We start from the raw sequence: 13,530 nt of genomic DNA on the forward strand, positions 1-13,530 counted from the left end.
CACAATTCCATGGTCTCAAGAGGGGAGAGGAAGGAAGAAGATCAATGTTCCACAACCCAAAGTGATGTGTGGCCTTTTGGGTACAAGAATTCCAACTAATGCTGTGAATGCATGATTTATTCCTAGCAGAATTCCTCAACCCCTCAGAATGCATAGAATTCTGCACAGCAGTACAGGAGGAAGTAACTGCTGCACCTCCTCCTTTGTTGGCTTAGACCTAACTATTTATGTGAACCACTCTTTCACATGCACAGAATTTTGCCTGCAGTAATGATTGCCCTGAACATTATGAGAAATATGCATGGTTTGCAAAGCTATGACTGAATATGAAGTTTAGCCACAGTGGTAGCACCTTGGAATCCAAGGTTCTCGCCAGCATGATTTTCCAAGTCATAGTAAAGTAATGCTTATTGGTGATAGAAGCAAGGGGAGGAGAGAAATAGGCAATGCCTGTTGGAGTGGGGAGGAGACAGAGATAAGAAGAGAGATGCTGCAGGAAGGGGAGAGAGAGAAACAGATGATGCAAGGAAAGAAATAGAGGCAGAAAGATGCTGCATGTTACAGATAGAAGAGAGAGAGATGGCAATGCTGGATGGAGGGGGCAAGAGACAGAGGAGCATTTACAAACTTTAGAAATTGGTGGAGACCCACAGTATTACCATGGTTTAGGACCAAGTGTTATGCTAGTAGTATTACATGGTCAAATCACATTATTATGACCACCTAATAATATCCAGAATAACCACCTCTGGCAGCACAGATGGAACCAGACACAGTGAGAGTGACTCAATATCTGGAGCCAGACTGCAGTGTGTCTGACAGTTGCTGACATGTGTGTGACAGTGGATTCAGTTGTCGAACACATCAATCAAAGTGGTCCCCAATGTGCTTAATTGGGTTAAGGCTGGGGAATTGGAAAACCAGGGAAGTAGTAGAATGTGAACTATTCCCGACCAATGCTGGTGGTATGACATCAAGTCCTGTTGAAAGATCCCATCGGCCATAGGTAAGATGGGTGTACTTGATCAACAAGTATATTGGTTGAGAGCACCTTCCAGAAGTATCAAGGAACCCAGACCATACCAAGAAAACATTCCCCAGACCATAACACTGCTGCTTCCAGCTCATGGGCATCCAACAATGGTTACTGGGCTCATGAAACCAGGTGGGATACTTGGATTAAAACAAGAAGAAGCCTCCACCTGCTTGTCCTTTCAGACCACAGTCTTCTTATAAGAGGCGTTTTACTGCTCGTCCTCTGCAGACCTTTCAGCCTCAACCTCGTAGACCAAGACAGCAACAGCAACCACATCAGCAGCAGCAGAACAAGCAAGATGCGCAACCCAAAGCTGCACAGCCTTTTTGACATGTTTCTGTGGGGCGTAGCCAGTCTTCTCATTTCACACTCTTGCCCTCAGCCCATCGGGGGTCATCTTCAGTTATTCATCAATCGTTGGGAACTCATCACCTCAGACCTTTGGGTCCTCAACATCATTCATCAGGGTTACTCTCTCAATTTTCAGACTCTTCCACCAGACAGTCCTCCAAAAGAGTCTGCTTTGAACCCTGCACAGTCCTCCCTTCTTCTGCAGGAAGTTCCTCTCGATCAGCGGGGAAGGGGATTTTACTCCCGTTATTTCTTGGTTCCCAAGAAGACCGGAGGACTGAGACCCATCCTTGATCTCAGAGATCTCAACAAATTTCTGGTGAAAGAGAAATTCAGAATGCTATCCCTTGCCCTGTTATATCCTCTCCTCAATCAGAACGACTGGCTATACTCCCTAGATCTCAAGGAAGCCTACACACATATACCTATTCATCCGGCTTCCAGGAAATACCTCAGGTTTCAAATCAATCGTTGTCATTACCAATACAAGGTACTCCCCTTCGGTCTGGCATCCTCTCCCAGAGTATTCACGAAGGGCCTGATTGTAGTGGCTGCATCTCTCCATTCTCACGGCCTCCAAATCTTTCCTTACCTGGACGGCTGGTTGATCAAAGCTCCTTCATCCCAGGAAGTGGTCCAAGCAACATCTCAGACCATTTCTTTCCTTCAGCTTCTGGAATTCGAAGTCAATTTCCCCATATCGCTTCTCATTCCAACTCAGCGCCTTTAGTTCATTGGGGCAATCCTGGACACCACTCTCATGAGAGCGTTCCTCCCACCGGATTGTCTTCAGACTCTCATCCGTCTCTGTCAACAAGTGCTTCCACTTCAGAACATCTCTGCCAGACACAATGGTTCTTCTAGGCCACATGGCTTCCACAGTTCATGTCACACCATTGGCAAGACTCCATCTGCGTACTCAGTGGACTCTGGCCTCTCAGTGGTCTCAGGTGACGGACCGCCTTTCACAACACATATCTGTAACATCGTCTCTTCTGCAGTCACTTCGATGGTGGTTGACCTCATCCAATCTTTCCAGAGGTCTTCTCTTTCATTTGCCTCTCATCACATGATCATCACAACAGACGCGTCTCCTTATGCATGGGGAGAACACATAGACGATCTGCAGACTCAGGGTCTTTGGACTGCCAGGGAGTGCAAAATTTCACATCAATTTCCTGGAACTCAGAGCAATGTTTTATGCCCTCAAGGCGTTTCAACATCTTCTCTGTCCTCAAGTCCTCCTCCTTTGCACAGACAATCAAGTAGCAATATACTACATCAACAAGCAAGGAAGCACAGGTTCTCTCCTGTTGTGTCAGGAAGCCCAAAAAATTTGGACTTGGGCGACAGCTCGCAATCTGTTCTTGAAGGCTGTCTACATTCAAGGAGAAAAAAATTCACTAGCGGACAACCTCAGCAGAATCCTTCAACCTCACGAATGGACTCTCGATCATGTAACTCTCCAGTCCAATAGGGCACTCCACAGGTGGACTTATTTGCAGCCTCTCACAATCATCAGTTGCCCCAATTTTGCTCCAGACTTTACTCTCCTCTCTGTCTAGCGGCGGATGCTTTTCTTCTGGATTGGACGAGTCGATTTCTATATGCCTTCCCTCCACTTCCTCATGTTGAGAACTCTGTTCAAGCTCAAGAGAGAAGCAGCCACCATGATTCTCATTGCTCCACGGTGGCCCAGACAACATTGGTTTTCCCTTCTACTTCAACTCAGTTCCAGGGAACCCATACTTCTGCCAATCTTTCCTACTCTGCTTACTCAGAATCAGGAATCGCTTCTGCATCCCAACCTCCAGTCTCTACACCTGACAGCTTGGTTTCTCTCGGGCTGAGTTCCTCTCAATTTATCCTCTCTCAGCCTGTTCGTCAAATTATTGATGCCTCCAGGAAACTGGCCACACAGCAATGTTACCAACGGAAGTGGACTCTGTTTTCTTCTGGTGTTTTCTTCATCATCATGATCCAACTTCCTTGGCAGTGGAATTGGTGTTGGATTATCTACTGTCTTTGTCTGACTCTGGTCTTAAATCTACATCCATTAGAGCAGTGTTCTTCAACCTTTTTACACCCGTTGACCGGCAGAAAAAAAAGAATTATTTTGTGGACCGGCAAACTACTAGGAATAAAATTTAAAAACCCCGTTTCCGCCCCATCTCCGCGAGCTCGGTCCCCACAAATCATCTGATCCCATCCACACAAGCCTCAGTTATGATTTTATATTGAATATATTTTATTAAAGTATAAAAAGAAACAATATTCTGTACAATTTTATAAATACAAATAATTCAGAGCAAGGATCAACAAAACCCCTGTCTCCCCTCCCCTTCACATATATCCCCTCTACTATCAAGAAAACTGAACAAGCCAAATTATTACAGAATGCTACACAGAAATATCATGCTAACAGAATACTGCAGTCACACATGACAGGAATGGTTTTAGGGGAGTGCAACTAGGGCAACTACCTCCTGGTCAGAGAGCGTCCTAAGCCAGCTGGAAGCTAAAGAAGCACTTCCTGGGTTTTGCAGTCCCCAGTTATGTCTAACACCAGCTCTAGCAGGATATATATTTCAAATCTGTTATATTCTAATCACAAAATAGAAATACAATTATTTTTTTCTACCCTTTGTCGTCTCTGGTTTCTGCTTTCAATCTTCTTTTCACTCTCTTCCTTCCAGCGTCTGCCCTCTCTGTCTCGTCAATCCAGCATCTGCCCCTTCCATCCACTGTCTGTCCTCGCCCCCTTCCATATGGTATCTGTCTTCTTTCTATGCCTCTCTCTCCTTTCCATCCAGCTTGTACCCCTCTCTCCTTTTTACATGATTCATTCCAGCTTCATTGCTCTCATTTTTATCTCTCCTACACCAGATCTATCATAGTTGTCCCTCTCTGCTTATTTTTCTGCTGACCCCTTCCTATCATCAATCTCTCTACTTTCTCATGCCTGTGTCTCCCCTTCCCCTCCTCTAATCTCTCTGCCAGCTGTTTCCTTCCTTTTTTCATTCTCCTTTCCCTCCTCCTCCTGTCCAGCAGTAACTCTCTTCTCTTCCTCCCCTCCCAGCAGCATCTCTCCTTCTCCCTCTCCAGTAGCAGCTGACCCTTTTTTCCCTTGCCCAGCAGCTTCCCAGACTCCTTTCCCTCCTCCCCTCCCAGCAGCATCTCTCCTTCTCCTTCCCTCCAGGTCCAGTAGCAGCTGTCCCTTTTTTTCCCTTGCCTAGCAGCTTCCCAGATTCATTTCCCTCCCCCCTCCCAGCAGAATCACTCCTTCTCCCTCTCCAGTAGCAGCTGTCCCTTTTTTTCCTTGCCCAGCAGCTTCCCAGATTCCTTTCCCTCCTCCCCTCCCAGAAGCATCTCTCTTTCTCCCTCTCCAGTAGCAGCTGTCCCTTTTTTTCTCTTGCCCAGCAGCTTCCCAGATTCCTTTCCCTCCTCCCCTCCCAGCAGCATCTCTCCTTCTCCTTCCCTCCAGGTCCAGTAGCAGCTGTCCCTTTTTTCCCTTGCCCAGCAGCTTCCCAGATTAATTTCCCTCCTTCCCTCCCAGCAGAATCACTCCTTCTCCCTCTCCAGTAGCAGCTGTCCCTTTTTTCCCTTGCCCAGCAGCTTCCCAGATTCCTTTCCCTCCTCCCCTCCCAGCAGCATCTCTCCTTCTCCCTCTCCAGTAGCAGCTGTCCCTTTTTTCCTTGCCCAGCAGCTTCCCAGATTCCTTTCCCTCCTCCCCTCCCAGCAGCATCTCTCCTTCTTCTCCCTCTCCAGTAGCAGCTGTCCCTTTTTTTCCCTTGCCCAGCAGCTTCTGATAGTGGCTTTCTCCCCTCCCAGCAGCTCTTCTTACTTCCCAGTGCAGCGATTCAGGAAGGCCGCCTCTGAGGAAAGAGGAAGTTGCATCATCAGAGGCAGCCGCGACTCAGCAAAAGCCCCGAGGCTGCCTTCGTGAATCGCTGTGCTGGGAAGTAAAGGAGAGCTGCAGAGAAGGGAGAAAGCCACTGTCAGAGGCTCCCCAAGATCTTTCCGGCCCAGCGCAGACTTCAGATGTTGATCTTGCCGGCCCTGCGTGGACCGGCAGGAAGTTGAGGGGCGTGTTTTCAATGACAGACAGGCCATGCTTACATTGGATAGGTAGGAAATCGTAACAGTGCAGGAATCTTAATACAAAATAAAAAACTGTAAAAAGATATAGTAAAAAAGATGGAAATTGAAAACTTAAGAAATCTAAGAAAGAATGTTTCAGGAAAGATGGGCTAGATGTCAATGAATGTCTCTGGTGCATGGATGTGTGCTGACTGAAGACAGAAAAGCAAAAAAAGGTTGTGAGTGAAGAGAATATATAAGCCCCACACATACATAAATGGGCCATTATTGCTTGTTACATCTATATGTGCTGGCAAGTAACAAAATATGGCATCATATACAAAATGTCATCCCACAGAAAATAAGTAGTCGCATAAACATGTATAGCGCCTTAAACGAACTATTAAAACTAATACATGAATGTATGTTGACAGCTAGACTTAAAATAAGTATAAAATCTGGACTTATAACAATCTAAGAGGCACTGTGTCAAAAATATATGTACAATCTTATCACGAATCACACTTTGTAAATAAGTCATAAAGGCGTGAAAAAAATCTTATCTAGATGATAGTATGAACTTAAAAGTCTATCAAAGGGGAAATGGATTTCTAAATAAAAAAACATCATATAAATATGATTAACAGTAAAAACAGCATAACTTAAAAAAGCAGCACACATATCCATGTATTTAGAACAATACTATAAACAATACTATAAAGATGTGACAGTAGGAGGGATCTCATTGTCCAAAAAGAGTAAAATATACATGAAATTGACAAGCTATAAAAAGGAACGGTAATCAATTTCCAGATTCAGTCCAGTAATGGTATTGAGTTCAAATATTGCTCTTTGTTCAGCTTTTATCTGAATATTATCAGTATTTCCCCCTCTCCATCTCAGTGTAAAAGTCTTGAAGACAAAAAAACATAAATCATTAATAGTATGGTCCGGTTCTTTCCAGTGTTACTAGAGGTGCTGTCGCAATTTCCCTCAATATGCAACTTCGATGCTCATTAATTCTTGTTTTAATTTTCCTCTTTGTTTTGCCAATGTAAAGGAATTTACAAGGGTACATAATAATATAGACCACTGAAATTAAGGTGGTACTTCTTGCCCATTCTGGGATGTGTAAAGACGGTGGAACTAATAGAATATTGGCAAACGTTGCATGAAGAGCAGGATTGATGACCTGTGTGGTTGACTTGAAATGTAGACGCTTGGGGAGAGCTGATGGCACCAATTTGTCTCTAAAATTCTGGTTCCTATTGAGCACAATCGTGGGTCTAACTCCTCTGAAACACTGGTGTAGCTCCAAAATCCGCCAATTGTTCATAACGATGCGTTTTACCTCACCTGATAAATTAGAGTGTCTAAGGACACAAGTGAAGTCTGGTGGTTTGCGGACCTTGTTCCTGGTTTGAAGTAGATCCTCTTGGTGTTTTCATTTGGAGCGGTGATAGCCATTGTGTATGTCTTCCAAGGGATATCCCCTTCTGGCAAACCTATGGGCTATGACCGGGGCTTGTTTTTCGAATTCCTCTGGTGTGGTGCACAATCTTTTAAGTCTTAGGAATTGACTATAAGGAAGATTCCTCTTAAGTGGTTTTTGGTGAAAACTCGTATAGTGCAAATAATAATTTTTATCCGTGGGTTTCTTGTAAATGGTGGTTCGGACACTGTAACGGTCTTTAGAAATCATGATGTCAAGGGACGCAATGTGGTGGTCATGAAACTCCATTTTAAATTTAAGATTGTTGTCACACGTTTTGAGCCATGCTAAAATCAAGTGTAACTTATGAATGCTACCTTTCCATAAGATGAATATATCATCTATATAACACTTATATAGCCTTACCTCTTCTTGGAATTCATGAACACTGAGGAATTTCTCTTCAAATGCTGCCACATATAAGTTAGCTATATCTGGGGCCATTGAAGCTCCCATGGTGGTTCCCTTGATTTGCAAAAACTATTTTTCTTGAAAACAAAAATAGTTTTGTGTGAGGGCCATGGTTGCTACGGTGAATCTATTTGGTATGCGAGCATGTGTTTCTCTTCCACTCAATGTATTTTTAATAACCTGTATGGCCTCCATTTTATATCCAGTGCGACTAATATCAGATCTTCTAGGTCCCCATCAAATTCATCCAACATATTGATAATGTGGGTTGAATTACGTACATACGAGAGTATAAGCGGTACATAAGGACATAAGAAGAAATCGGTGAAATCTGATAAGGGTTCTAAAACTGAGCCATTGGCTGAGATTATAAGTCTCCCTGGAGGATCGTCTAATGATTTATGTATTTTTGGCAAGACATTCAGGGTGGGGGGTGACCGGATGTTCATTAATGAGAAACTGTTTTTCTTTTTGGGTAATGTGACCTGTGTCATGCGCAATGTTGGCCAATTCTTTAATGTCTTCCATTAAGTCTAGTTTTGGATTGTTATCTAAGGGCATGTAGAATGTCATATCATTAATTTGTCCCTGAATTTCCTTAATGTATGTATCTCGGTCCATGTTGACAATACTCCCACCCTTATCTGCAGGTTTTATTACTAGTTCATTATTATTTCTAAGCTCGTCAATGGCTCTAGATTCTAAACGACTTAAGTTGTGTTTATACTTAACATATTTGTTCTTTTTCTCCATTGTCTCTAAGGATGCATTCATAGAAAGTTATAATAGTTGAATCGCAAGGGCCTGGTGGGATCCATTTTGATTTCTTCTTAAGTATGGATGAATCTATGTAGTGATTGATGGTTTGATCATTATTGAAGAAATGGTGTATGTGTAATTTATGTTTAAATTTGAAGAGATCTATCCTTGTCTGAAAAGGATCATATCGAGTGGTAGGGATGAAAGAAAGTCCTTTTTGTAACACATTCACCTGTGTCTCTGATAGTTGAACAGAGGAAAGATTGATGACTGGAATGTCACTCACCAATTCTTTTGATTGTGATAGGTTCATGAATCTAGCCCCATATATCTTATGTACTGTAGCTGCATTGGGGTGTAATCCATTGGTACATCTTGTACCCATTTTCTACCAAGTTACTCGCTATGGAGACTTGCAATAGCTGCTGGAATATCCTCCCCAACTCTGTGTATATTGCTTATACATTCTCTTTATCAGATAGCTAAATGTTTAACTGGGACCATCCCCTCAATGAGTAGAGCTTTATTTGGATTTCTAATGAACACAGGACAGAAAGGGATAAACATGAGTGAGTCTATATAGGAATACAGAAGCAGGAAAAAAAGGCACATATGCAGTCAACATAACACAGCCTGAAACACAATGTAAAATGTTTTATTGAAAAATTTCCACATTCAAATCACTTGATTATCTAAGCCACAAGGACAGATTATATAGGAACCATATAAGAATGCATCTTACCAACAGATGCTCAATTTAAGGCTTTCAATCCAAAACTAAAAGTGTTGTGCAGTTAAGGCACTTCTGATCTAAGTAAACTTAGCAAATTTTAATAAAAATAACATTGCTATAACATTCTATTTGATATAGAATATTCAGTTCAAAACATTCAAATTGTATTGTAAAGGCAAATAAAAGGATTGCATGTTATCCATTACTACTTCATCTATCACAATTCCATCTTAACTTTATAATCTCAGATTCTCCTGCTTGCAATTATGTTTGCTATTATTTAAGTTACCAAAGAGTACATTTCTACTGTTTTACAGGAGCACCAGAGATGGAAAGAGTCACCGAACTTGTTTTAAAAATATCACATGCAAGTCTGCCACAGAGACAGCAAGCTACAAAAGCAGCAGCACCTCCACTTTCACACCCAGGGAGCCAAGTCAACATTAAAGAATAGACGATTCCTTGCTGGAACACTGAAGAGAGCAAGATAGTAAGCCCATTCTTTGTTTTAATCTCTGCACCTTCCAATAATCATCTCGCAAAAGACTGACAAAAAACTGAAATCTTCAATACCATTTCAGCATCACAGGTTACAAAGGTTGGCCTGTACCTGATACCACCTCCATGACACATACTACCTAGGTCCTTGGAAACACATTATGGCCCAATCAGGAAGATAAATTACAACTAATGTTAAACCTATCCTTAAATTATGCTTTTAACGATCCAGAGTCTCAGCAACTGTTACAGTTTTAAGCACTTCACTTAACATATACAGTATGTATATATACAATATTATCCAGAAAAAGGCAGATTTCTAATTTCCAGTTTACCAGGTCCTGTGCTCTAAATATTAGTCTACCTTTTAACCCACAGATGTTATAATCATGTTAGGCTTATACATCTGTCCTGTGAGTATCTTCTAGAGTCTCCTATTAGACACACTGGAATATTCAAGCCGGTTTATCATTGAAGCACTTAGGCATACTGTTTCTAACACCACAATATAGGTGAACAGGCTGGGAAAGAAAAACTTTGAAAAACATACTGAAAGTTGAAGTAAATTGGTTCATTGCTACAAAATGTAAAAGGCTCTGGAGAAAATACTTCCTGTGGCTTAGTGGAAAAGTTGCTTGCTGTTCTGATAAGGCACTGTGTATCTTCTTTGGTTCAACGTTTCGTTTCAAACTCTCTCAATTGTTTTAAACAGAGGTAGTATGGAATCCTGACCATTTAACGCTTGAAAATCTTCACATGTAGGACTTCAGATACGTGCCTTGGAATTTTAACTTAACAGAAAGCTAAAAACAAAACAAAATCATTTGGTTAGGACTCTCATTTTTGCTTGTCAGTCAGCAGTTTCTTCTTCTAGACTCTAGAACATGAGACAACCCGTATGGTCAATATTTTCATGTGGTGTAACCCCTCTAGCTACCTCTTTTAGCAGGTGCTATGACTAGTAGGATGGGACAGAACTCTAAAAAACTTTATTCCGGGACTCCACAGAAAATCATTCCTATCTTTGGTTTCAACAACAAATAATACTGGTTTGCAAAATCAATACAGAATGCTCTACCAACAACAACCACCAATGGTCACTAACAGGAAAAAAAAATCACCCCTTCCTCCTTTCTCTCAAGGGGGTGGGGTGAGGGTAGGTCAAGAAAGAAGGCAGGCAAAAGTGGGAAAAATGAAACACAAGGAAACGATTGGAGGTTGTAAACTGTTTTAAGTGGTATATAATTTAATTTTTTTAAAATTAATTCCTGGTTCAAACTCATGTTTTCTAGCAGGATTGCTCTTTGAATGACAGTGGGATTCAAGACAAGGAGGAGCATTCTCATGCTCCAGGGAAAGGGCTGATGTCCAACAGTGATCTATAGTGGAAAGCAAGGGGATCATAGCTTCCCTTATAGGTCTGTCAGCAATCAGATTATGGTTTACTTGGCACAAAGTGAGGGCAAATGGAGAAATTACCTTTAACCACCCAAAAAATGTAAAAATTCAAACACCGTACTTCTTCTTACTGCAGGTCACTGGATTATATATATTTTATTTCATTTCATTTACTAATTTATAAACCACCTTCCCAGATCACAGTGGACCTACCTGAAGCAGTGTACAAGATTTAAAATACAATCCAAAAATTACCAACTCAAAAGTCAGCTGTTATCTTACCTATATGGATAGCCGTGATATTTGGATCTGAAGACAGACAACAGCCAGCTGAAGAACACCACCACCAAGCCTATCCCAGCCACACACATTACTGTAGGATAATATCACAATACAACCATTATTCAGACATATTCAAGGCAAAATGTGAATACAATACTAACATTAAAGGAAGATTTCATTTTGGTCCTCTGTGTGAGAAAGAAATGAAATAACAAACACAGATTTCATACATTTGCTATAGGTTTTTTAAATATCTTCTCTTCCTCAAGACTCTCCAATCAGTGCCATAGTAAGGGGAGGAGGGTGGACTGTTCCAGGCACCGTCTTGGTGGGGGCACTGGCACCTTTAGGCTCCCACACCACACTCGCGTCCTCCCTTCCCCACCCCCGGTACTTCTTTAAAATCTTCACCAGCTCATGGGGGGAAGGGGGGGTCTTCGTTCATTGATTGCCAGGGAGTATCAGAGTACAGCTTGCCGACGAGTGTACCTGCTGGTTTTCTTCTATCTGGAGGGTTGGGGTTGAGGTTCGTTCTGGGGGATATTTTCTACTATTGGATCTTGGGGGGGACAAGCATTGTTCTGGGTCTGTTCCACCTTATTGTGTTTGTTGGGGGGGTCTCTGGTTCTTTTGTGGGGGGGGGGGTTCTGTGGGGGGAGGTTGGGGTGGTGTTGCAGGGTGTGGAGGGGGGCACTTACCATTTGAAAATTCTTGGTGACTGCCTCTTTGTTTTATATTATTCCTTGCTTGTTATCTTTGTATGTATTCCTGCAGAGTGGTTTTGGATTTGTTTGGTTTTGTTTGGGATTTGTCATCAATAAAAAATATTTGACCATAAAATCTTCACCAGCATGAGCAACTACTCTAGCCTGTCACTCATGCTAGCCTGGCTCCCTCTGAAATCACTTCTGGGTCACGGGGCCACGAGATTGTGCTAAGAGTGGTATAGCATAGCTGGTTTTAAGAAAGGTTTGGACAATATCCTGGAGCAAAAGTCCATAGTCTGCTATTGAGAAAGACATGGGGGAAGCCATTGCTTGCCTTGGATCGGTAGCAGGGATTATCCCAGGACAAGCAGGCAGCATATTCTCAACATGTGGGTGATGTCACCAACGGAGCCCCGCAGTGGACAGCCTCACAAGCAGACTTGTTTGAAGATCTTTTAAGAGCTTATGAGTGCTGCACTGCACTTGTGCGAGTACCTTCCCGCCCGAGTTAGGGCGCGTGTCTCCTGTGAGGTACCTCAATTCAACATTTTTTGCGGAGCCGAGAAGTCCTCTTCACTTCAGCTCTCCGTTGCCTTCTCGCACCGCAGCTTTGTTATTTTCTCTTAGTCGCTGTGCCTGCGCTTTCTTTTTTTTTTTTAAGTTTTCTAAACTTGCTTTTATTTCGGCCAGCGGCACTTGGGCCTAGGCCTGGCCGCTGAGCCTCATTCTTTCACCGGTCTCTCTCTTTTCTATGTCCCGGCCTCTTACCGGGTTCAAAAAGTATAGCCAGTGCGGCAAGGTAATTTCAATCACCGACCCTCACTGTTAGTGTATTGTTTGCCTGGGTCCCGAACATTGCCTTGACACTTGTTCGCACTGTGCTATCCTTCAACCTCGAGCTCTTTGCAGACGCCGTACTAAAATTCTTCAACTACTTGGCACTATGGAGCAGTCTGCTAAGAGGGTCTCGACCTCAGCTTCGGGGACGGCCTCGATTTCCAAGACCTCGATCCCGACACCCGTGATTGCCTCGACCAAGGCCTCGACCACTTCGACATCAAAGGCCTCAGCTGCAGTCCCGTCTAAGTCTTCATCTGTGGGTAAGTCTCCTGTTTCTCCTTCAGGTACCCTTCCTAAGAAGCCTCCAGAGTCTCAGGCATCCCAGGCCATGCCTATGGTCCTGCCAGCCTCTAAGAGACCTCCAGTAAGCGTATCTCCAAACATAGGGAATACTCATCATCGAGGTCGCCCTCTTTGAAGTGCACTGCTGCACCTTTGAGACCTGATCCTTTCGTCTCGGTGCCTATGTTCAAGGACATGTTGAAAGCCATTCTGACCACTCAGATTTCCTTGGTCATGGCTCAACTTCTCCCGGCCTCGACCCTCCTGAAGCACCTCGAGGCAAGCCTCGGAAGTCTCGTTGCTTATCATCCAGTGACTCTTTGCCTCCTCTTGGGACAGAGTCTCCTGAACCTCGATCGAGGCATCACTCGAGGCATTCGAGGCATCTTGCTACCAAGTAGAATCAGGACTCTTCTTTCAAGCACAAGGGCTCTCCTCCTCCCAGTACTGAGTCTTCTATGCCTCATTTATCAAAGGCCGTTGAGACTCCTTCAAAACCTAAGCATAAGTCTCGGTCTTGCAAAGCTTCTACACCTGCTGCTTCGCCTCGAAGCCCGTCCAGGTCAATGACTCCTCCATCAAGACCACCTTCGAGGGAGATTTCTCCTCCTGCCTCGACCCATTCTGTTCCTCGGACCCCGTGGACTTCACCATCGAGGCT

The 13,530-nt window shown here is 43.3% G+C and overlaps 1 protein-coding gene across 1 annotated transcript in view; it reads right to left on the reverse strand.

The window, feature by feature from the left end:
* Positions 1-8,763: 8,763 nt before the first annotated feature.
* MAGT1 (magnesium transporter 1) overlaps positions 8,764-13,530 on the reverse strand; it is a 39,074-nt gene continuing 34,307 nt past the window's right edge. The window contains exons 9-10 of the mRNA XM_033946193.1: positions 11,041-11,131; positions 8,764-10,163 (exon numbers count right to left, since the gene is read on the reverse strand). Of these exons, the coding sequence (XP_033802084.1) occupies positions 10,148-10,163; positions 11,041-11,131 (107 nt within the window). The 3' untranslated portion in view covers positions 8,764-10,147. The remainder of the gene's footprint in view (positions 10,164-11,040; positions 11,132-13,530) is intronic.

Source organism: Geotrypetes seraphini, chromosome 5 (genome assembly GCF_902459505.1).
Source record: "Geotrypetes seraphini chromosome 5, aGeoSer1.1, whole genome shotgun sequence".
NCBI lineage: Eukaryota > Metazoa > Chordata > Amphibia > Gymnophiona > Dermophiidae > Geotrypetes > Geotrypetes seraphini.